The 25,957-nt window shown below is 37.8% G+C and overlaps 1 protein-coding gene across 1 annotated transcript in view; it reads right to left on the reverse strand.

Moving 5' to 3' along the window:
- Nucleotides 1-2,390: 2,390 nt before the first annotated feature.
- Nucleotides 2,391-25,957, reverse strand: part of EVC2 (EvC ciliary complex subunit 2) — a 74,221-nt gene continuing 50,654 nt past the window's right edge. Inside the window, 8 exon segments of the mRNA XM_065633657.1 lie at nucleotides 2,391-3,760; nucleotides 4,269-4,370; nucleotides 5,238-5,431; nucleotides 11,671-11,758; nucleotides 13,195-13,406; nucleotides 15,592-15,819; nucleotides 23,277-23,399; nucleotides 24,691-24,891. Of these exon segments, the coding sequence (XP_065489729.1) occupies nucleotides 3,487-3,760; nucleotides 4,269-4,370; nucleotides 5,238-5,431; nucleotides 11,671-11,758; nucleotides 13,195-13,406; nucleotides 15,592-15,819; nucleotides 23,277-23,399; nucleotides 24,691-24,891 (1,422 nt within the window). The 3' untranslated portion in view covers nucleotides 2,391-3,486.

Raw genomic sequence — 25,957 nt, forward strand, 5'->3', positions numbered from 1 at the left:
CAATGAACAATATTTTAAAATCTTATCCTTTCTCAAGGGAACTATGCAGTCTTCATGCTATTATCTATGACACTGTGATTCTTGTTTCAACCTGTATTATGAGATGTAGCAAAGAATTTCATTAGTCAAATTAATTAGACTTCAGTAAATGCATTCATGAGGAAACTACAGCATACAACAAGAATAGGGTCATCATATGACACAGCAGAAGATCTGGTGGCACACAGTTGCACAGGTCCAGAAGCATATGGATACTGATTCTGTTTAAATCTATGGACACTGAAGACCTTCACAATTTACAACATTCCAGTGTGTGCCCACTTAATCTTAAAAGGAGTAAAGTATCTTAAAATAATTTTCTTTGAGTCTTTATATGGCACTAGCTTTTGTCCCCCACCAATGCAACCCTCTGCTTTGATGACCACCACAAGCTTCTTCATCCGAGATCACACTAACAGCTGTGCTAACGATAATGAGGGGCCTGTGTACAACTAATAAACCTCCTGAAAATCCTGAGGCTGTGCCAGGCTGTGCCCCAGGCACGAGGGATGTGCTGTGCAGTGGGTGCAGACTGCAGGCCAACATTACTTAAGTGCCTACTGATGGAAGGGTAACAAAAATCTACAGGTTATTAGTCCAGCGTGGAGAATTTATTTCTTCAATAAATTATACCATTGCCAATAAGTCAGTTCTGAAGCATCTTGAAGCATCACTGCTAAGGACAGTTACTTCTGCCCATTCTTTGCACATTTTGGCTCCTTGGTCAACGACTTCAGGTTGAGGGGAGACAACAGCTGCAACACAGGTGGGAGTACATTGTCAAGGGTCAGGGAAAAGATAGAAAGTAATGAACTTCCAGGGGAATGCAATTACTTGTAATTGTAATTAGAAGGTCCTTCATTTCCTGTACTTTCAATCTCAGTAAAATGCATAGTCAGGTAGAAACCAACAAGAGCTGCAAAACAAGGGAAGCATTTCTTTGAAGTCTCAACTCTACAATGAGCAGAATATTAGCACCAGTACCAGGTACTTTTATCCTTTTAATTTGGCTACATCTGTTTAAAACAGGAGGTTCATCCAGACTTTAGGTGTCCCTTTCTGATGTTAATGAGAATGAAAAACAATTTGCCCCACGTGGATAATGTCCAAATTCCTGAAGAACTTTGCCTTATATTACTTATTTTATTGAAGACTGCAAAGTCAAATGGGCTTAATTTGAATGTCTTGTCCAACACACATTCCTTGGAAGGCTCCAACTGTGAAATGCAGGTGCTAATACCTATGGTACACACAGAGAACTGCACGTACAACAGCTGGCCCTCCTCTGTCCTCTGAACAACTCACAGCAGAACTCACTGAAACTCTTTATTGAAGTGAGCTATTGCCTAGGGAGCTGTTCATAATCATAGAATAGCAGGTCGGAAAGGACCACAAGGATCATCTGGTCCAACCTTTCTTGGCAAAAGCACAGTCTAGACAAGACGGCTCAGCACCCTGTCCAGCTGAATCTTCTAAGTGTCCAATGTTGGGGAGTAAGAAACAAGAGATTTTAAAATGTGAACATTTCTTTGAATACGTATTGCATGAAATCAAACTGATTCATAGCAGGGCATGACTTTCCTCACTAGAATAGTTACAATCACTGAGCTTCCTCAAATTAGTGATGAGGTGTGTGAAAGTTACAAATCAGCTGTTTAGTATTGGACTTACAGATTATCTGTTAAGGATAATAAATTGATATTGCAATCAATATTCAGATGATGCACGCTATTATTGTAACTGATTAAAGCTATTGGCCCCAATGCCTTATCTGTGATTGGTGCTGTTGTTTCCCTTTTATATTATAACAGCCTAGAGTCTGGGCTCGTGAAGGAATCTTTGAAGAAGCTCACATTCAAGAAAGGGTACCTCACCTTTAAAGCGCTGCTTGCAGCCCCGAGCACAGCTCAGGTTACCCTGTTGGCTTCTCTTGCATAGGGCCCAACCCCTTTGAGAAACACCTGAGCCGCCTCCTACGCTGCTCTGACCCAGCTCCCAGGTAGGACAGACCCTGCCCTCACCTACCCATGCCTTGGGGACAACCTACCAGACGCATTAAAATGTGGCAACTCTGAACTCCTACAATCCTGACAGACTCCTCTTTCTGTGAGAGCGATGACTTCTATGAAAAGACTCAAGAACACAAACAAAAATAATTAGGATTATCAGGCACACATTTTCTATCGCTAATGGTGATATGGAACACTAATTGTTGTTTACTGTGGAATGAATATTTAAACTTGCCACAAGTAGTGGGGGGAAAAAAAAAGGTTTTTTTTCAGTTGGAATAGATGCCAAGTGGAGACCCATGTACATTGTAACATTTTATTTTTAAAAAAGAAATTGGCATCCTATTAATACAAAGACACAGAAACTCCATATATGAAAATTTTCAAAATACATGAGCACAGTACCCTCAGAGCACAGCATTCCAACACAGATCAAAAACTCTCAAGCTTGAATATCATGAGATATTGTCAAACATATACATTTCTTTTAACTTTTCTTTTTCTGTTACTGCTTTTAGGGTTCATATTTACATTTCTTTCTGCGAACAAGAAAGGTTTGAAAATTATCTCTTTTTGAAATGTAGAATGATAGCCTCATCAATTTAGAGAAATCCAGGAACAAGAACTTCAAAAATACCCACCTAAAATTGTGACACTTTGCAGTATCGTTACAAAAAACCCATTTAGACGTTATTAACATGACCACTTATATTTTTCCCTTTTTCTGATGAGCAAGTGCGATGGTATTGCTTTGCCAGGAAAAAGACTGCAACAGGTTGCAAATATTTAACACAATTTGAACTATAGCCACATTCATAGTTCTACTGAAGTTTAGAAACAATAGCGAAAAGATACAGCTACTCCAGAATGTAAGGCTAAATATATATATATATATAAAAATAAATATAAGCTGAAGATGTGGACTACCAGCCATCACTGTGGAACACAGACTGCAGAAGTAACATTCAAAGCCTATTAACAGCACAGCACTAAACAGTAAATTAGCTACAGTAGCAGAAAGCAAGAGAACAGAGGACTTGTGGGTCATCTGCTATACCACAGCTTATTGCAAGAATATATAAATACAAGAATACTAGATCAGTAATTACTTTATATAATAACTTTTCTATACAAATTATGAAAATACAGTGGAAAAATGACCAAAACGTACTGAAGGAACGCCGAGTCCTGCCTGCCAGGACATGCACCACAAAACACTCATATTTCTACTGCATCATACACTGACAAGAATTAAAAAATGCACAATACACATTGCTAACTGCACCATCCTAAAATTACAGCTATTTACAATGTCAGACAAATGAGATTAAATCAACAGAAGTGTTATTTAAACTGCATAATTCATTTTTTCTCATTATTTTTCTGACTTCTAAATAACTTCCTCTTCCCTAATTGATACTTTGCATGGAAGTTGGCCTCATGAGTCCATATTTGCACGAGCAGCCTTTTTGGAATTAAGAAAGTTCTTTTTCTTTTTCCTTGGAGAATTTTGCAAAGAAAATATTGGATCACTCGTCTCACGGAACAAAAATACCTTCTTTCCTGTGTCTAACAGCTCTATGGCTTCGGCAGTTGCCGTGTTCAAAGGAACAGGTGGATCAGACTGTTCTACTGGAGGATGTGTGTGCGACGAACCGAGATGAATGAATGATGCTTTTTCCAGGAGATCAAGCTGTTTCTTCTTTACCAAGCTACATTAATGAAAAAAAAAAAAAAGCCTGAAAACTTGGCCAAAAAAATCAGAGTTTCCTATATCATATCCTAACATAGAAGTGTTGACTTTGGAAGCTGAAGAAAATTGTATTTCAACGGACAGAAGTGTAACTTCCATTCCAATCCCCAATAAATTACGTATCATTTTATGAGATACAAAACTGCACAAGAAAAGGTAACATTATAATAAATAACCATCAGGAAGGTGGGCAATGTAACATGAAAAATGTGTGAATTTTGTGGATATGTGTGGAAAATTTTTTAGACATTAGTATTATTGCTTATTATATGTAAATATGTTGTAGGAAACACAGGCACCAAATAGCAGAACAGTGTCAGAAAATACGTATTTATGAACTTATTTACTGGTTTCTAATAGATGTAAGAGGAACCTTTAGAGCTGAAATGAAGTATAAAAACAAACGAACAAACCAACCCACCAAAAACCAAAAAAACCCAACATGTTTCTTCCTCTTTTCTCCTTACCTGTCTTTTCCCTTGTTTAGATAAGGGATCTTTTCCAAACTTCTGTTTATCAGATCTTGCCTTACTTTGTTCTCCAGTGCTTGCCACAACTCTTGGCTCCTCCTGAAGGAGCAGTAAAGAATAAAAATTTCCAGCAGCAAATCCCCGAATACACACACACTTTCCTCCCCTTTCCAATTTTAACTACCAAAACCATGGCAGTAATATACTGAATACAGTCAGTAAGAGCATTCAAGGATTTCTGTTGCCCTGCCACAATGATTTAAATCAGGCAAGATCACACCTCAGCATTGTCCCAAGGACCCTCATCTGTTCCTCGACAACTCACACCTGACAACCAGACGCCCCGGTGCTGCAACATCGGCTTTTCTCCCCATGTCATGGCAGGGAGCTGGGAGAGGGGTCCAGAGCACCTCTCTGTGTTCAGCTGGTGTTAACTGGGACAAACTGGAAGTTCTGAGAGACCACCTGTCTCTGTGTGTAAAGGACAAAGCACTGGCCACTTGTGACTTTAGTAATGAACTACAAAGGGACAGGCAGCTGCAAGGTTGAAACTTCCATTATTAGAAAGGAGGACCTCCTTCATATCTTCAGGAGCTACAGACACCTGAAATCTGGTGTGCTATGAATATTGTAAATACAAAAAGCTGGAAGGAAAATATTTTAATAAACTCCAATTAAAGTCAACAGAAACAATGATCAGAGGATGATTTATAAATCCACAAGATAATAGCTTAGTTCATAAGGTTATAAAATCTATTAACTCTTCATCCATTTAATGTAGTTAAAATATTTCACAAAACAAGGTAGCAGTTTCAAAGTATTTTTACCCACAAAAATATTTCAAAAAGGAGACTTATGCACCTGTGGGTTTTTCTATTGTTGTCAATCTTCTCATCCAGCAAATACATATACACGTAAAGCAATAATCTTCTCTTGCAATGGTCTACCAAAAGATATCACACTTACCTTTTCTTACAGCTGCCAGACTCATCTGCATTACTATCACTTTCAGCAACACCATCTGAATATTTACTGATGGAATCAAGGACAGGAAGAATGTCACTTTGTGAGCTGGAGGGCAGCAACAAGTTCAGGATCCTGTGCAACACTCCCGTTGGTACCCTCGTCAGTTTGGCTAAATAACCAGCCAGTCGGAGCTCCTATGGGATTAATGAGCAGAAGACAGATAAATTGAAAATAAAAAAGCATTGAAAATAAAAAAGTGTTAGTGAATTTTAATTACCGTCATTAAAAATTATTCATTATAGAAACAAAAAATATTCTTGAAAATCATGTTATTGGTGACAATTTTGGTGTCAAGTGGTCATAATCCCACGTTCACTGTTTCTGCCCACACCAGCCCATACATATTACAGCTGTCCATTTCATTCTGGATATAGGCAACATAAATATTAAACAACCAGTTGATCTTGGAGTATGTGCTTAGGGCATGTACTTACTGCCCTTCAGTCTGAAAAAAATCACAATGCAACCATATTCTAGCATGTAAGGTTTAGTTAATTTATAGATTGTATTATTATAAAGAAATCCTTTCAAGACAGCAATGAAGCGATTTGGCCTTCCTTGTTCTGTAAAATCAGGGGGAAAAAAATTGCCTCTGAAACTTAATGACAACATTTGCAAGTTGCCATGGTTGAGCACTTCATTGTTCAGCCTCTCTTAACACCAGATTCCATGATAAGCTCAGAAAACAGCTTGTAACCTTTGTTAAGAGGTGAAGGAAACATCTGGGTGGGGGTTTTTGTTGTTGGTTTTGGTTTGGTTTGGTTTGTTTTTTTCCAAATATCCTCTCTTTTTTGGCCCAAAGGTCAGTGGTAAAGTATATTTTCGTAGTGTTCAAATAGGTTAAGTTCAAATTCAGTTGTTCCCTAGACAATCCACCAGCCTCATTTCCCACCCTGTCCAAACACCAAACCCCCTTTGCTGCTCTGCCATCAAAACTTCTTCATCCCCACGGCTGTTTCTGCAGATTTCTCCTGTGTATCAAATACGAAAAGTCTACAACATATGGAGAACTACGTGGAAAGAAAGGAGTAGAGCAAATTAAACGCCTCTAAGGATGCCAGAAGACTGCTGTTGTAGGCTATTCAAACCATAGATGTATCTCAGGTAGCTGAAGTTAAGTAAAATGCGTGAAATGTTCAAGATGACTCACTACAGCTGAGTCATCTCCACTCTGTAGACCCTCCTATAAGCTACATGATACACGACGACTACAGAGTCCATGTCACATAAAAAACCCACAAGGTCCCACCATGCAGGAGGACAGCCAATTTCTTTATCCACAGCAGATTCAAATTGTCACAGCAAATGTTAAACTCTGCTTCTTTTTTTGCATGACAAATTTTCAGAGGAGCGAAGGCACCTTGGAGATCCTTTTATTAAGTGAATCTTATTGGAAAGAAGGCATTTCATGAAAAGGATGCTCTATAAAGGACAATTCTTTCTGATAAATCCATGTAAAAACAAAGCAATCACCCCCAAAGCAGCCTTAACCCAAATTTAGACTGCCACACAAAATAAATAAATAACCATTTCCCAAGCAGAGAACTCATTTCCAAAAGGCAGGAAAACTAGCCACTTCCTTAAGTTTCCTGGGCTCTTCAGTATTGTTATAGGTTTTCCATAGAAACCACCGAGATACCAGAATGAACAAGAAAAAATCCTAAGATTGCTGAGAGATTAGTTAATTGATGTGATATCTAACACGCCCAATATTTTCACCCTAAACGGGTACCAAAGTTAGGTTAAAAAGGTATCTGTTCAGGCTACTTTGGGCAAGAAATGATTTGGTTCTTCTCCGGAGAGGAGTGTAAATAAGAGCATAAATCTTAATACAGACACGTGAGTTTCATTTCTATAGTTGTATATAGACTGTGTTGTACTTTTGATTTTAAAAACTGTTCTTTATAGAAACATACAAAAAACAACATTACGTGAGAATAAAAATGACCATCTCTGTGACCTATTCTGCCCTTTTTGGCTAAATGGTCTCGGGATCCTTAACCCAGTAATTTATATGCAGATGGTTGAGACAGTACTGCTTTTCTCTGTGATAGTTTCCTCTTTAAAATGTTCCTTTTCTCCACTCTGACCCTTACCTTTCTGCATTAAGTATGATTTGGACTGACATGCAACCCTTAATGCCCTTCTAACACAGCAGAATTCACAATTAAGTAATCCTGCAAGGTGCCACAATGCTGTCAACAGTACCAAAAGTGGCACAGGTGCATCTAGCATACGTACAACAAGGGCAGTGCTGATGCGTGAACACGCACCAGCGGTAAGCAGCACTTTCAGACACCCACAGCTACCCAGAAGTGTGACAGAGAAGTGAATGTGCTTGCAAACACAGGAATAGACACACTAGTCAGACCAAAAGCCCTACAGGGCGGGATGAGTGTGATTCTTCTGGTATATTATATGTTAAGGTACCACAAAGATTAGGAATTCACTTTTTTCATAACATCTAATGCTACTTGCACTGCCAATAACCTCATTTGTATTCTCTGAATTTGGCCAAAATAAAAATAGGAATGTATGAATTGTAGTTTACAAACAGCACAATTACTTTAAAGTATTTGGACTGAGCAATATGTCTTTAAACAACTAATGCAAGAACCAACAAACTTGATCCTAATGTGCTGTTTCCACATGACAGTGTGCCTGCATCACCTTTCATCTCTACAAAGCAACTGGTGTAACCTGAGACATAACTACGAGCTTACTTAAAAGTAATTTCTCAGCCAGAGGCTTATGATCCTGAACTCGCTATCTTTCAAGCCAATCTCTTATTGACCTAGATCTGCCTCGATAAGGATGTAAGCTGAAACAAAAAATGTAGGAAAGTAAACCTTACCTGGTTTTCCAGAAAGGGCTGCATCTACAGTTCTGAAAACTAGTCTAAAGGGGAAAATCCTCTTTAAATAACAGAATGTGTGTAAGATACAGAGGTACAATAGGTATAGTTTCCTAATACTTGCCAATATAACATGTTCTATAAATTTTAAGAAAACAAGGGGGAAAAAATATTTCAAAGTCAATTCCCATACCAGCTCACAGGATAAGCAAATCCAAAAGGAGGAACATGTTACACTGTGAGCCTTAATAAATTAATAAATCACTCTTCTACTACGCACATACGGTTGAATTAAGAGTAGTCAGGTCTGGAATTACTATACTATTATGCCTGCTGAGAACAGAAATTTTGTGTATCTGCAGGGTAAATACGTACAGATTTACGGAATTTCAATAAAGTATGTCTCAGAATATCTCTGGGCTACACTTTACATGACTAAATATAAACAACAAAAACCCCAGTGGTATATCTAATGCATATTTATACGAATTAATTATTTCTTTAGGGAATCACATAAAGCACAAGTATACACTGAACCACGTGTCCAGTTTTTCAAGTGCAATGAGGTGACAGTGATACTTTTAAATCTCTGTCTTCATCAAAATCTGTAATTATCAAGAATCCTTGTTCACCTGCTAGGGTGCTAAGAGGACTGGGTACTGTGAAAATTATGACATACACTGTTTGCATGCATCTGTAATCTTCAAAACAATTATTTTAACCTCTCAACTTGCAGAATATATGCCATGCTGTTCAGAAGCTCTTTCACAGTCTCTCTTCTCGCCCACCAAGTCCTACATATCTGCTTCAGCTTTCATCTTCCCATGCCACACATCACGAATTCCTGCCTTCATGAGAGAGGTAGATGCTGAGGCTTTATCAGAGACAACCAAACTCAAGAGCAGCAGAAAAACATTTCACAAGATCCTTTTCAAGCTAAGAACTCTTCTGCTGAGCAGTTGGTTTGTTACATGCATCTTCTTCCTACCCTTCTATGTCCAGGAGTATAGCAAGCTAAGAACCAGAGTGTGAGATTAATGCAGTCTTCATGCTCTCTTTTAAGAGTTCCTACTTAGCAGTGACTGTTTTTGCCAGCCTATGAAATTGCTAAATAAACACTCCACAAGGTCTCTTCAATTAGCCCAAGATTGCAAGGCAACAGGGGATTTAGAAGCATTGAAATTAAACTATGACAATGGTCTCGGTAGGGCTGATCTAGAGGAGTTGGTCTGTGCTGTCTGAAGCCTTTAAAATGGCCAGCACTTCTGGATGCAGCATACTTTGTCAGATACAATGAACTAGGAAAGAAAAAAAAAACCAGTATAAAAAGAATTCACAAGACTATGGTCCACAAATACCAATGACTTAAAAGCACAGTAGTAGAGGGAAGGATCAGCAAAGCCTAAAGGACCTTCCAAAGCATTTTCAATTTTTTTATCTGTTCTGATGGTTATTTTCCAGCGCTGTTGAATGGAGTTTATTTTATCTCAGACTTATCTTACATTTGTCATATTCGACATTTATCTGAAGCACAGTATGCTTCAGCAAAATAATCGCACAAGTCTATTAACTCCTTACCTGTTTTACAAAAAAAAAAAAAGGAATGTTGAACAGTACCAAAGGCCATCTTTTCTCCTAGAAAAGTGTACTGAAATCTTAAGCTATTAGACAAACTGTAACTACAAATGGGCAAATAAAGCCTCAATTTTAATATTGCCTCTGAAAAGCATTATAGCTGTCACTGCCCACATCACCATTCTACAAGTGAAGGAATAATTGAAAATAGTGGGTGACTGCCTCATCAGCATTATGCAAGTTATTTTAAAAGAGCATAAATGAATAAAGTTTAAAGTTATAAAGAAATTAGATTAAACCTCACCATCATGTGAATATTTACACCATAAGCACCCTACAAAGGCTTGCAGCAGAAATTTTCATCAGTGTCAGCAGGATGCTATTTCTGTGAACTTCCAATAAAATGTTAGGAGCTGTACGTGCAGTTGGCCATGTGGGCAGAAAACAGCGAGAAGGAACTGAAGGCCAGAACAGAATTCAGCAGCACCTGACAGCCCCATCCACTTACAGCAACCCAAACTGTCAAAGCCAAAGGGGTAACAAGCCGGTTTGAAAAAAAGTACAGTTGCAATAGGAGGCAGGGGGGAAATCAAAGAGGAAAATAATAATAAAACTAAAAAAACCCCAAACTCTAACAGAACATATAGCTTGGATTTAAAACTGGAAGTCTGGTAACACTGGTCATGACCTCCTCAGCAAACATCTTCAAATATTACACTCTGCAAGACATAACAGAACGGGGTTTTGGTGTTTATATTATTATGCCCAGGGGATAGGATGCTCTTGGAAAGCATTAAGACGAGGGTTGAATTCCCAGTCTGCCTGATTTAATTCATTAGCACAAAGTGAGATCTGTTCCAGTACAGCACCGTAGCCATCAGGCTGACAGATATTCAGAGGTAAGGCTCTTCCAGTGAGAGGACTCCGCTCTGAATGGAGCCCAAGCATACCCACAAGAGGCAGAGATTGAAGTGATTATCACACTCCTGTGACCTTTAGTGGTTCTTGATGCGAATTCCTTACTCAAATCAGAGTAAGGATCTGAAAATATGTGCTACCTTCCAGGTGAATCTCCTAGCACAGGTCTATTATAAAGGAATCCCACTCCAATTCTTCATGAGACTAGCTGACCTCAAATAGACATCTAACTCAGGAGAGGATAAAGAGTTCAGAAAACTGAGCAGAAACAAGTTGAGACACAGGAAAAGAGGAGAGACTCTTAGTCTAAGTGGTCCCTCCTTGGCTTGCTGGCCTCTGATGCGCCAATTTGGGATACAGGTGACTGCAAGCAATCCTGTCCCCAAGACGTAAGATACCTGGATGTGAAAAGGTGCAACACTGAGTCTCTTCTCTGAAATTCACTGTGTATCTCAACCAAGGTCTGTAGATAAAATTCTGGGACAAGAGTAATTCATTTTTAATGCCTTTAGTGGCCTCGACAGGCAGCCAACAGATAGGAAATTATCTGAAGAGGTGATCTTCTTTTCAAAAACAATATGAGTAACAATACCAGAAAATTTAACTAGCAGTCCTTCTATCATTTAGTTCTGTGACATGAGCAATGCAAAACCTTCCTAACACTGATTGAAGCCTAAACAAACCCCTTGTCTCATTACATGAAAAATCAGAGTGTAAATCTGTCTGTAAATCAAAAATTTGGCAATTTAGTTCTCTCACAGAATGAGACACAATAAGACAACCCCCGGAAAGGATTTGTAAGTGAACAAAAAGAAGTGTAATTCGGTAAAATTCAAAAGGCTGAAAGTAGGTCAGAATTAACTGAAGTGAATGATAATACAGGCTGCAAAGACCAGAACTGGTAGTGATTATTAGCAGAACTGGGTCCAAATATGTCTGTAATGGTTCCCAAAAAAAGCAAGAAAAGCTGATTTCCAGATACAGCTGTAATTTAAACTTGGGCACTTTCTTCAATTTCATGCTTACCTGACTATAAAGTGACAAAAATGCATCCGTTTCTATATTTTCCAGGAGATCTTCAAGCACTGCACAATTCCACTGCTCATCTCTCAAGCTGAAGTGAAAGACAGAATTAACATTGAAATATTTCCAGACCAAATGACTGTACTATAAGAAACAATATTTGGAAGTCATCCATTCAGGAAGCATATCTTTCTGTCAGTCAGGCTGGCTGAGCAGCATAACCTCAAAAATATGCCAACTTCTCCTTTCTCCTCTAAACCACCAAGCAAACATCAGAGCAGAATCTAAGGCTATGCTCTTGCACACAATTCAAATCTAGAATTGGTCCAAAGCAACACGATTCAACCTTTCCCCATCCTCTTCTTTAAATCTCATCACCACATTTATGTTGAGATGCAGATCATTTGTTGCTGCAATATAATAGTCAACAATTAACTTCCTCTCTACTGGTGATTTTTTTCTTTCTGGAGCAAATCATGAAGACATCCATATGTCGTTTGGCAAAAGTACAGAACTTGTTCCTTCCGTTATGTTTTCTGGTAAATAGTAAGGACTAGTTGCAGTGTCTTTGAAGGCTTCACTTATCTATCTCTACAGTAGTACCCACACGCCAGTAACCTATCTGCTCTTCTAGTGACTCTTCACCTCTGCAACAGGAGAGTCGTTAACCTACACAGAGTAGAGCTCCAGCCCTTTCGGAATTAAAACAGAGTTAAGAGTGCAATAAGTGAACTCAAAGCCTATCGAAGCCATTTTTAACATATTAATTGTTTCATGAAAAACCCTCTTTGTAATGGAAAGAACCCTCTCAGGATCTTACAAGAATCTTGAAATGTGGCAGGCTTTTACTATTGTGCAATACACATGCAAATGTGTAACACAGTACTTTGCAATTTTGCAAATTATCACCCATTTTTGCTTGGCAACCTTCACAAGACAAGTATTTCTATGTATCTCCCAAGATGCTTGTTGTTGTTGTTGTCACTGACATCTTCATCTAAAAACTGGCCACGGAAAAGTGAAATTGAGCCTGTCTCTGAAGAAGAGTTTATATATCCCATAAAAAATGGTTGTGTGACAGGGAATTCAGCCTACAGGGTGACACTGGAGATGGGAATTCAATCAAAATTGTCTCAGCTACTTCTCCTGACCCCAGCAGATAAGGTTTCATTGAAGTCCCCACCTACCTTCCTGAGAGACGAAGGAACAGGATTAAAATTATTTTCCTCCTTGCTGCGAAGGAGTATTGCTATTTTTCCCATCCCTATCAAGAAATGGTGATTGCCATTCAAGACATCACAATCTATATGTAACTAAGTTATTATTATTTCATTTTTCTCAGTTCAATATTCCCAAGACTCCTCAGTTATGCTCTGGGCCACATCACAAAAATGCACTGTACAAACACAGATGTATAGTCCCTCCCCAACACAGCAGAACATTTAGCTGGCTGTTTCTCTATGAGATTTTATGGTCTATATATAAGGACTGCAGTAACTTAGTAAAACCTGAAACCAAAGCACTTACCTTTGCTGGTGCAGATTTATAAACTGCCTACATTTATTCATGGCCTGTTTTAGCAGAACTGTCACCTGTCTGCCTGCATTCATTTCCACAGCTTCACTTGAGAGTCCCAATCCATCCGGTGTCCACCTCTGCCTACTCATTAGATGCTGCTGCTGAGCTGACTCCTTATGCAACATCTCATGCTCCAGCTTCCTGTCAAGTTCTTCAATCTCCTGGAGATTGAAAACATGTAATGATAAAAAGTCATACTTTAACTTGGAAAAAACAAATTTCTTCTGGAGTGAAGACAAGGGATGCTATCAGAATTTCTGATATTAGTTTATTCATTTCTCATTCTACCTAGACACTTGCAGTCATTACACTTTCCAATTCATTGTATGGCTTCAGTAAACATGACTGGCACGCTATGAGTATCAGAACAATGCTGAAAGATATCGGTCAATTTTCATCGTCCTAAAGGTCAATGCTCTCTGAAACGTTCCACTGTAGAGGACATCTAGAAAGCACACTACCAGCATTGCTGAGATCCAAACAAAAGAATGGCACCATTAGGATTCATCTATCGGCTGCATAAAGCCACTGAAGCAGCCTAAGAAGCTCAGACTGACTAGTTTTAGTTATACTGAATCAACACCTAGTATCAAAGATGTTTGAAATTAAAAGAAAATAATTCAAATTTTGTGTGACAAAATTAGGCTTAAAATACAATGCTCTAAAAATCAAAGGGTTAAACCCCAAAGTCTTAAGTGAACTAGATCCCTCATACCACAGATCTCTCTTTAGTCAAAGAGTCAAACTAGACATCAGAAGGAAGGCTTCATATGCCAGTCTTCCAATGTCATTGTTGTCTGACCTCAAGCTTTAAGTCGCTCAATATCTCAGTGCCTTACTTCCAATTTGTACCTTGGAGAAAATACCGAATTTTAATCTTCCTCCACCCCACGAGCTGTATTCAGACTGTGGATTTATTGGAGCACAGCATCTCTAAGTGTCTGCTCCCCAGTAGGCAAGATTTAACATTGGCGCTTAGATCCACTCTCTTAACAATGAATATTAACTTGTAATCTCCAAGGAGATGATGCAAATTCACATACGGCCAGATATGTTTGTTTCACAAATTGGCAAAACTTTCACTGATGTCATCAGCATTAGGGAATATAATCTGAAATATTAGTTTTAAAGCAACAGGTGTTAAAATTTGCCAGCTCCTGGGACAAGAGTTGGTCAAAAACACAGCAAGAGAGAGATGTTTGATCATCAGGAAACCATCTCTATAAATCAAGCCTAACAGGCACTTTAAACAATGCCTAAAATATTTTTCCCCAAAATAGGACTCAACTTAGTTCTTACACACTGGATAAAGAATCCAGTGTTAGCTACTCTAGGTCTCTCTTCTGCCTCTCCTTCAATTCTTTTTCTTCATCTCTTCAAGGACAAAGAAGCTAAAAGCAACTCTTTGCAGAGCCCCCTTACACTTACTGCATAGAAGGCACTAATTCCAGATTAAATAATTTTTAATACTCCACCTACATACAAGTTTCACTATTTCCTACAGATTTAATACAAATATAAGCAAAACTAGAAGTATATAAGCATTCTAACTGCCATTCTAAGAGAAACTCTGCAGAAATGACAGCCTTAAAATTTAACCAGGAGTATTCACAGCAATAGCTATCTAATGATGACCTCTAGCTAAGAGGTTTTGCTCTTAAAAACTCATTTTGTTTGTTCTACTCCAGTGCTCTCCCAAGCCTTACTTGGATGGTTGCAAATAGCAGATGTAAAAAAAAAAAAAAAAAAAAATCCTTATGAATACAGAGCACTGAGGTATCAAAAAAGGATTAGAAAAGTGGAAAACTGGCACATACCACGTATGTAATGAATACAATGAAGGGAAGAGGCTTTTCCAAAGTTGCTACTATTTAAACCATATGAGCGTGCTTGGAGATAGATATATATAATCTTTAAAAACTCAACGACTGAAGCATATCATATGGTTATGGATTTTACCATATAGATAACACTATAACATGAACTATTTTGTAACGCAGTCATGACAATTTACACACTACCCCAGTCATGACTCACAATCAATTCCCCATTGTCTTCCTTGCAGCCAATAAAACTTTAATATTAATTACCCACCAAAATACTGTTCTTTCTGACTGTAGATCTCTAGATGCTGCTATAATAAAAATATGCAATCTTCCCTGGCTCTCATACTTTCCTTCTCTTTATTTCTTCTACTGAGTGCATTGTAATGCACATAATGACAGAAATTAAAGGCTGGACCACCAGGTGCTGCAAACCAGCCCACCTAAACCAAAGTCAAATTAGCTACTGTGATAGTTGCTGTCTCCTAACAGGAATTTTCCTTTTCACAACTTCATTACTTACAGGACTATGTGCTTCTAAAATCTGAATACATTCCAATTTTGACAGGGTTTTTGACGTGCTCAGTTGTTCAAAGAGCAAAGCTTGTACACTTATGACTGCAGTATACAGCTCCAACATTCTGGTTTTTTTAACAGTCTTTTGAAAAGCTAAAGCAGTAATATACTCTCCAAGGTTATCTTCCAGATCACGCAGCTGACACTCTTTCTCAAGCAGCAACTTGTGCTTAACCTAAAAGATACCAAAACACAAAAGGTAACAAGATTAACATGCGGGCTCATGATTTTACTACCCTGTAATTAACAAGCAGGACTTAAAACAGCAAAGAAATCAACGTTGTTATCTTATAATGTACTAAATTGTTTTTAAAAGTGCTTTTAACATTAAATTCCAGCTTTTACTGTGTTTAGGTGATCAAAAAAATATGACAGTCAGGTCAGATACTTCAAAGAGATCAGACTTTGTTTTAGGGCAGTCATAACCTTAAGTACGAACCTAAAATAGAGGATCTATATAATTTTTAATATAATAAAAGTAAAAAAAAAGTAATATAAATAAACTTATACTTACCTACGTGATTGGTTAAACTGGAAGATAAAATACAACCTTACTTTTAGCAAAAATACAAAATTTATAGAAAGACTATTTAGTTTCAAATTGGCAAGTGTCAGTTAATATTGACCAATGAAATTCAAACTACTATTCTTTAAGAAAATAACCAAAAATCCTCCTATATAAAACAAAGTTAAACCGTAAATCAGTCTGCTGGTAATGGCTTTCAAACAGGATTAAAACTGGATTGAATGGACATCAAACAGGATTAAATCAAAATGATTTAACTCAATAAGTGTTGCTGCCACATGTCTGACAGGACATCCACCAAAACTATCCAAGGCTGAAAGGCACGTGCAAGCACACGATCACATGCAATGTGATTGATGAGCTCTCCACGCTGTACCACTGCCATTCACAGCCAGTGATATTGCTGCTGCGACCATTTTTCTGCCAGACAATGTGGACAGTAGCTAGCTGCAATTACCCTCTTTAGTTACTTCCATCTGAGCTTGTCACTCTAAGCTCCCTTTCAAAGGGAAAGTTCCTTTTCAAAGGAAAGAAAAAGGAACTTTTCAATGTATTTCCTATCGTAAAAAATGTGTTTCCACTGACATATAAGTGTGGACGTCTAGGTTAGACATTGATGTATACACTATATATCTAACATTTGGGTAGCTGAACCTTCAAAGACAGTAAATAATTATCAGTTTGGTTTTATTCTCTCGCCCTGTACTATCCACACAGGCCCAAAAGCTGGACTGTAAGAAAGAGAGGACACAGAGATAAAGCACATACAACCATGAGAGCTCCAACTCCACTATTTGGTGTTGGTATCAAACACTGCGCTATACAACAGGTTTAGAATAAAACTCAGCAAAGGAACAGCCCATCTGTACACTGCTGGCATCAAAGTGCAGGGTTTTTCCTCTCTCCATCTCTAAATTCTCTTTTGGTCCTGACAAAACTAATCTGACAGGTTTCACAGCACACACACACACACAAAGTTTTCAGAAATCAGCATTTTCAGGAGTTTCCAGTATTAAGTATTTTAACAGCAATGCTCAAGTAACTGCTGCCTGTGACAAAATGGAAGAACTGCAGCCAAAACTTTTAAATAAGTTTTGTTTAAGTTTATTATCACTGTGGTACTGGAGAGCAGGTACTCACATTTGTATTCTATAGAAAAGTATTTATTCCATGAAGTTTGGCCTCTCCTTAAAGAATGGGCAGTGATGAACATCCCTATTTAATAGAGATCCCTATACAGTTAGCATCTTAGCATTGCCAAATCCAATAATATTTGCCCTGCAATCGTGAACACCACCACCATAAAGGTGAACTGTTAGTCTTCACACACTGTATGGTTTCCCATTGGCACAAGACCCTCAGAATATCTTTTGCACAAATAGAGATGGTATGTACACAAGATGTTAAAACCTTATTAGCTTTATATTCATGCTAATCAGAATTCTACATTATTGACTCTATTTATGATTAACTTTAAAGGAGCATTTAAGGAGACTTCCACCAAGTTATAAGACTCCGAAGATAATAAATATGTAACATGATGCCCACGAATTTTCTCCGGAAATTTTATTGATAAGAGACCTGCTAACAGTGATTGTGTCTCACACAAATTCTATTATCCAGTTGATAGAGCTAAATTTAAAATGTGATTTGGAACCAAATACGCTTGCAATATTTGCACTCTCATGCGATATTCTCCAAAGTCTCCATTACATCATTTGGAATGTCCTTGAACACAAGAAATGGAAGGTTACCTTCAGAAAATATTTCCACTAATATGAACTAAGTCAATTATAAGACAAGAGTAAAGAATCATCCTATAGACACAAAGTAGAGGCAAGATTCATTTCCTTGATATTTTCAACAAATTTCCATGTCAGAAAACAGACATTGTCTCTCAACTTTACTGTTAATCTAACAAATCGATTTGGATAATGTAGATGTGAAACTCTAAATAATAAGTAAGCATACAGGTTACAAATAAACATAGGGGATATTTGGATTAGGATGAGAATTCAGCTCAGAGATCATACTGGAAATACGGTAACCAAAATGCTAAAAACCAAGCTGTTATTTTGGAACACGAGGAGAGATTTCCAGTGATAAGCAAAACAGACAGCCAAAATCGGGAGTTTATGGAAAAAGAGTTGAGCTGCCTTCCAGTACTTGTTCAAAAGAAAAAAAAAAAGTAGATGACATTTACCTTAGGACAGATCCAGAAGTATCCATTGCTTGTTTCTATGTTTCAGTTTTGAATAGGAAAAAATTCAATAATAATAATAACGAACAATATCTTTTTATATAAATCTTCTACATTCTTTACAGGCAGGCAAGAAACCTATTAAAGTGAATTTGTGGTATTTTACTTTCTGTAGCCTGTGCACATGACTAATTTCTCAAATACAACTCAAGTTTTTGTTCTAAAAGGGATCTTGAATTAATTGTGATACAAGACAACGTCCTCAAAAGCAATAAGCAATTTTCAGAGCTGTATTGTCCAACTGCCTAATTTTTTAAAGTCTCAGTTGTGAAGTTTCCACTGACTTGCCCTCACCCCTCTTTTCAGCAGTGAAAGTTGTTGCACTCTTAGATGAGAGAATGGAATGGAAGTGAGGCCTTAGCAGCAAACCAGACATGTTAACAAATACCAGAAGAAATAGCTTCTAAAGGAAGGCAAGGAATTTATACCCGATTCACTCAGCCACTTAACACTTCAATAACAACAGCTGCTGCCTAGCAAGTTGTTCAGGGAGACGCTTCACTACAGCAGACACCACTTTAAGGGGCAATATATGTTAGAAACAAACCAGGTTGGACAACTAATGCCACAAGTCACCTTTCAAAAATTTGGCAATGTTCCGTTTTGAGTTTACTTAAAAGCAGGAAAATGCAGATGGATGAGAACAATCAATGTTTTTATTGCAAGAGACTAAATGCTTTATATAATGATTTTCATTACAATAGTACCTATTCAAGGAATAGGAAAAAAAAAAATCAAGTAGACTTACCTGACTAGAAGAAAATAGGTCTACTTTCAAAAGGACTTATGCTTTAAGTCTATGTAATGCTCCCTATTCAACGTATTAAGGCAGCTTCTTAACTAACAGAAATTATTAGAACACTACTAGTTTGAATGAGTTATGACTACATGTGCACAATGAGGAGCTTGTTCTTCTTCCAGCTTTTATTTACATGTCTTAAGATACTGACTGCCAGAGTACACACATTTTCACAATATCTCAAAAAAGGGGAAAAATCCATGCTTGAGGTATGATTTGTTTTAGATGACACAAAATTAGTAAGTAATATCTGAAGGCTGCCTTAGTGGTTTAGGAACAGGATGTGCTACAAACCTTTAGAATGTAGACTAAAACAATCACACAGAAATGTTTTGACAGGTATGCACACACAACTGAATTGAAAGTGTGCTTCTTTCTTCACAGGTGGCTCAGTTTCAGACACAAGGATTTTAAATTAATTATATATATATATATGAAATCTGGGGATGGATGAATGAATAATGAATAGATGAATGACTAAAGGAGTGATCACCTTTAGTGTAAGTTTGGATCCATTAAAATGAATAAGGATGGAAATGCAGTTTGACAACTTAAGTTCACTTATAAGGAGACACAAGAATGTGTATCTTAATTGCAGCTGAATTCAAAGGCAAAGAGATGACACTGATGACAGAAACACTTATACTTTTGTCAAGGACTTCATATAACAGGGATTTATATGATATGTTCAGTATATTCCATGAATCATAAGATTTACGGTCCAAACCGCAAAACTAGATACTATTTGGATATTACAAAGTACGAAGTCATATATGAAGCATGCCCAAATACGAGCGATGGAATGCTTCTCCTACGAAGAAAGGCTGAGAAAGTTGGGGTTATTCAGCCTGGAGAAGAAAAGGCTTGGGGGAGACCTTATTGTGGCCTTTCGTACTTAAAAGAGGCCTATAAAAAAAAATGAGGACAAATTTTTTAGCGGGGCCCATTGCAATAGGACAAGGGGTAATGGTTTTAAACTAGAAGAGGGTAGATTTAGACTAGAGATAAAGAAGAAATTTTTTACACTGAGGGTGGTGAAACACCAGCCCAGGTTTCCCGGAGAGGTGGTAGATGCCCCATCCCTGGAGATATTCAAGGCCAGGCTGGGTGGGGCTCTGAGCAACCTGATCTAGTTGAAGATGTCCCTGCTTGTTGCAGAGGTTTTGGACCAGATGATCTTTAAAGGTCACTTCTAACCCAAACCATTCTATGGGAATGATGTTCAGCTTTATTATTCAGAAGTTATTGAACATCATACAGTAAATTAACTGCTCTTAACCAAACATAACGTTGTATTACTGAGCTGGTACTACCTATCCATCCCAGCCACCCTAGTTTCTTTCTTCCTCCTGTCAGCTCTGAAATCACGGCTCTGCAAGCAGGAATACATTTGTGAAAAATCAAAGCTTGCAGGTAGACCTGACTTCAGTGTGACACAGAAGGTGATTTCAGAAGAAGCTAGATCAAATATTGATTACAAACTAAATTAGAAACTAATTATAAACTAATATCACCTGGCCATTCTTGAAGCCTTTTATCATACCAAACAGAAGACTGTAAAATACTGCTTGTCATTATACTATTTGACATATTATTGTTAGAGTGTCTGTCCTGGTTTTGTTAAAAACAAGTTTCTCTTTTAGTGAATTTTTCCCTGTCAGCTAAAGTCTTCTTACTAACTTCAGTTTTCCTGAAAGTTAGGTACATGTTTTGGTAGACATAGCAATGGAATGCAAGGTCATTGATAATGATGCATCCCACGAGATGTGCAAGCAAGAGGTGAACTGAAAAATTGACCAACTAAAGTATTCCATCCCATTCACGTCATACTTCATATAAAAGTGGGGGATCACAAGGATCTCGTCCCTTTTCCTTATGGCCGACATTGGGAGAGGACCTTGAGAGTTGTCCCTGCGAACTGAGGCCCAGTGACAGACGGAATCCAGCTCCGGTTGGCTGCAGAGTCCAGTCCAGGACTTCGGGTGCCGGCCCCACATCTGCCGGAGCAGCTGCTGGGATTTTCAAGATTGGTTTTCTATATTTTGTATTATTTTCTCTATTTCTTGTTAGTAGCATTAGTAAAACATTTTTAATTTTTCCAACTCTCTTCTCTCTGTCCTTCTTTCCCTCCCAATCGCCTGTCCTTAGTGGGAAGCGGGGAGAGGGAGGGGCTGAAGGGGGGAAGAGGGGGAGAGAGGGTCCTGTCTATGAGTTGCTCTTTGTCATGTCTGTTTTACAGTATTACAAAACATATCCCACTGCTGCTTTCATAAGCATTAACGGGAAAACATTTTACAGCCATCCTGTAGCAAGACAGAACCCACAACACGGTATGAAGTCTGCAGCAGTGAAGGTAGGAGAAATACCACGGGCTGTATTGCTCCATCATCCCTTTTCCCTGCCTTAAATTGGCTGTGCAACTTCAGATGCGTAATTGAGTAAGATGATAAAAGCTTTCAAATTAATGCAAAATTTAGAAGAATAAAATTCTAAAGGAGGAACGAGGCAACGAATTGCAACAGCCAAGCGCTATTTCTGTAATCAACATAAAGTTTATTGCTTATACTTCTGTGTCCTAACGATAATGTGTGAACTAATGATTTTTCTTAACAATAGTTTAGCTTCCTCATTGGAAAAAACCCAAAGCAATTGGCTATTTGTAACTACAGTGCAGCCATACAATTAGAACAACAACAGGTATGCTAGATGGTGCATATAAAACTGAAATAATGAGGCTCAGAGAAGCTAACTTTACAATTTTAAAGGAAGATTCTAACAAAAATGTAAGGAAATATTCACAAGAAACAAGTATTCGGTACTTTTGGTAACATAAGGCCTTAGCCCATACTCCATTGTACTTTCAAGTAACAGTACAAAAAAAAAAAAATCTATATTTTGGAGGTCAGGGCATTAAGTATTGAAGCCAAAAGCTTAAATGCTTCCATTACAGGATTAAGGCATTCTTGGACCAGAGTTATTAAATTATTATAGAGTGCTAGAACACACCCACTTGATGCATTTGTGCCTAAGAACCTGCTCCTACTTTCAAAGACTGGGTGCTGGACTAGAGGAACGTTTGCTTTTATCATCTGCAACCAATACTAACAATATGTTGCTCTCACATAAAAGAGAAATTATTTCTGAATGAACATATTGATGCAGTATTTTTCATTCCTAAGGATATGAGTATAAAAAGCACAGGAAAGAGGTGTAAAATCAGATTTTTGTCCAATTTGTACTAAAATTGGTATTGTAATCATGTGTGAAACTATTTTTTATCTACTAATTTTAACAATGACACCTGCTTGTTCTGCATAGTTCTTATAGCTGTGCACCACCTACGTCTAACACAGTTATCATTGTAAGATACGAAAGTAACATTGCCCATATTTTACAAGTGGGAAAGAGAAGGAGAGGAAGGTTAAAGAACAGAAACGAGACTTCGTGGAACACCCGTTGGCAGAGAAGGAAAAAGCCTCCAAAATCCCATATTGGCACTGGCCCCACTCATTCCTTAAGGATTAACTTTAGACTGGTGCTGCGAGTCTTTTAAGAGATACCCACCAGAATCAAGGCTCCCTTTCAATAAGCTTTGTACAAATAAACTCAGCCTCTACCCAAGAAGTCTTTGGATCTAAGAACCAATTTCTGGGTTTTCAGTAGTGTTAGGAGAGGTCCAAGAACTACGTCTTGCTCAACTGAAGTATGAAGCACCTTCCATGTTCTGAAAGCCGTGGTAAGAAAACCGCAGGATCTAGGGGAATCTTGCATTCATACGTATGTCAAGCGCCAGAACCACCAGAAGGAAAAAGGGTGACACATGAAATTGGTTCTGTAACTAAGGTGCAAAAATTACAACAAAGCCAAAACTATTAACCTTGAAATATAATATCTTGACAAATGCAAGCAAAAGTAGAGAAATGCATCATGCCATTAAACCTCATGCCTTTGTTATCTGGTTCTTACTCACATTGATAGAAGCCTCTCATTCTTCAATTAGTAAAGACCTAAGTTTTGACCTCAGTACAGAAAAAACTGTGCACTTACCTTATTCAAATTTTCACCTTTCACAGAGTCTTCATAAATGAAAATTTTGTCCTGTACACATTTCTTCAGAATATCTATCTTATTTCTATTCCTGGATCCTGATTTTTTCATTTTTGAATGTGGCTGTAAGAAGATGAGCATGAAATGCCTTGTTTGTGAGAGATATATGAGGATGCTAATATTAAGATCATTACTTGCTATTATCGGCAGATCCACCAATTAATGAAACACTTGGCAATGATGACTTTCACTGAGAAAATATTTCTGAAATGAACGTGCTGCCTATTGATTCAGAAGATTCCTTTCAGATATTCAGACAAAGCTGGAAATTTCATTTTTAATTTCTTTCAAGCAGAATTATATATTCATCCTTCCCATGATGGCACATAAATTTGATTTTAAAGAAGCTTTAGCAATGATAATAAGAGAAGATCTTAACCGATACGTTGTCTCCTCAGCACGGTTAAAAATGAACAAAGAATATTAATTTAAGAACTATATTGTTTTCGAGACACAGTGTATGAATCACAAATGAACCATGATAGTATTAAGGGGCACCGTTCCATGTAATCAAATTATTCTTGACCTTTATACTTCTTTACAAGAATATCAACTAAGTATAATGTACTCTTGGGGAAATGATAACATCTGTTCAACTATAAGGCTTTACAAAGTCATTTCCCTTCTTTAGTACTTTAGAAATTATTAAGGTTTTGAACTAGGCTAATTCCTAGTACAATTAACCCAAATTAGTTTACGCATTTAGAAAACATGACTGAACAAAAACAAAGCAAGAAGAAGTCCTCCTTTTTATGATGGTATCGGATACAATTCATATAGGAAACACATTTTTTCTTCCTATTTAAGAACTGAAAATTTATGATTCCATGGGTTTTACATTCTACTGAAGGAATTAAACACCCCCTCGCCCCCCTCCTACATTGACAAGACTGTGTGGGACATTCCCATGAAAAAACTCCCTAAATCTTTCCTTTATTTAGTGCCAAATTTAGCAATGTTCAGTGGCTGGCAGAGAAATCTCATTTTGGGCTGTAAACGACCTAACTTGTCCCTGACATTCAGAGCCAGGCTCAGCACTGCTCCAATTTTTATCATTTCAGCTGACTCTCCTCAGAGGTGCAGCCCCCTTCTGGCCACCCATCTGCTTCTTTCTATCTGTGCCTTCTCGGGAAAGCTGGAGGACATGCAAGCAGCAGAGATATGTAGGCAGATTTACCCAGCTGCTATCCAAACAGTTATATTTAGGGTCCACCAACCCACACAGACAGAAGTGTGCATCGTTGTCACGCCTATGGAGAAGCTATGGGCCCATACCTGCGGCCGAGGCCAACAACCTGCGGATACACTCATGAACCCCTCGCACACCCCCACGCTCATCCCACATCAGTCCCACCTGTTTATTGGTCGTTGCTAAATTCTGATCAACTTTCAGCAGTTCTGCATCCCTTTGCTCCACCTCGAAAGCCTGAAGCAAGGTTCTCGCTCTTATCTTGGGCCAAGCCAGGCTGCTGTCCACCTGGGAGAGGCAGCAGTGCAGCTCTTGCCTCATTCTAAGCAATTCCTCTTCTGAAAGTGAGAGGGGTACACTTAGAAGCTGCCTGTTAAAAAAAAAAAAGCCATCTGCTGTTCAGTGATATAGTTATTTTTACATAAAAGAGACGTACACACAAATACTTTACACAACGATTATCATTTTTTGTCCTATTCACATATCAGTTAATGATTCCACACACAGGACTGAGCTGCTCGGCATGTTCTAAATATCCTTGAGGATACTTTAAATTCTGCATACGGAACTGTCTGGACTGTAAAACTTCATTTTAAAGTAGAAACAGTTTTTGAATATTTAAAAACAAACAAACAAACAAACAACAAACACAATTTTAGCACTCTTCCTACACACAGAATCCTTCCACTTCTTCAGACGATACAAACCCTGAACTTAGGGCTGAAATCAAAATGAAAGCTTCCCATAAAGCCTCCCTGTGCTGTTTCCCAATCACAGCTACTGAGAGGTGAATAAAATAAAATTTAAAAGTCTCTATTATAAACTCATATGTTTTCCTTCCCATCACAAAGGCGCGATTCCAGCTGTTCTTTGTAAAAATGCTTTTAGCAGTCTGAACAACACAGAATATATTTTATCAGTAATTTGAATTACTCAAAGTTCCCACTTTGTAGAAGGAATGTTTTCAACATGGAACTCTGGGGAACTGATCCTCAAGTCAAGCTGAAGCTGACTTAAAATAAAGCATGCTAAAGCCTAAATTAATTTTCCAGTTGTGACTAACCTTTGACTACATTCATCTTATCCTGTGACTGAAATATTTCTGTACGAGCATTTCATAAAAAATAGCATCATTTTTGTTTGGAAACTTTCTCTATTTCCCCCCCTAAAAATGTATTTGCATTTAAAGCATGAACAGTATCTTTTTAAAAAAGTTGCTTTCTTTCAGAAATACATTATAGTGTATGTTTCATTAGGACTGATGCTTTTATTCAGTATATCACAAGCCTATACCACCTCATCATTTCACTAAAATATTTCTGAGTTTAGAAATCCTTATTTCTGTTTACTGATCCAGCAAAATACAGCTAAATCCTAAATTAAAACATTTTTAATGCATAAAGTTTTTATCTTAAAAAAATTACTTACTTTA

The sequence above is a fragment of the Caloenas nicobarica genome, chromosome 4 (genome assembly GCF_036013445.1).
Source record: "Caloenas nicobarica isolate bCalNic1 chromosome 4, bCalNic1.hap1, whole genome shotgun sequence".
Taxonomy (NCBI): domain Eukaryota; kingdom Metazoa; phylum Chordata; class Aves; order Columbiformes; family Columbidae; genus Caloenas; species Caloenas nicobarica.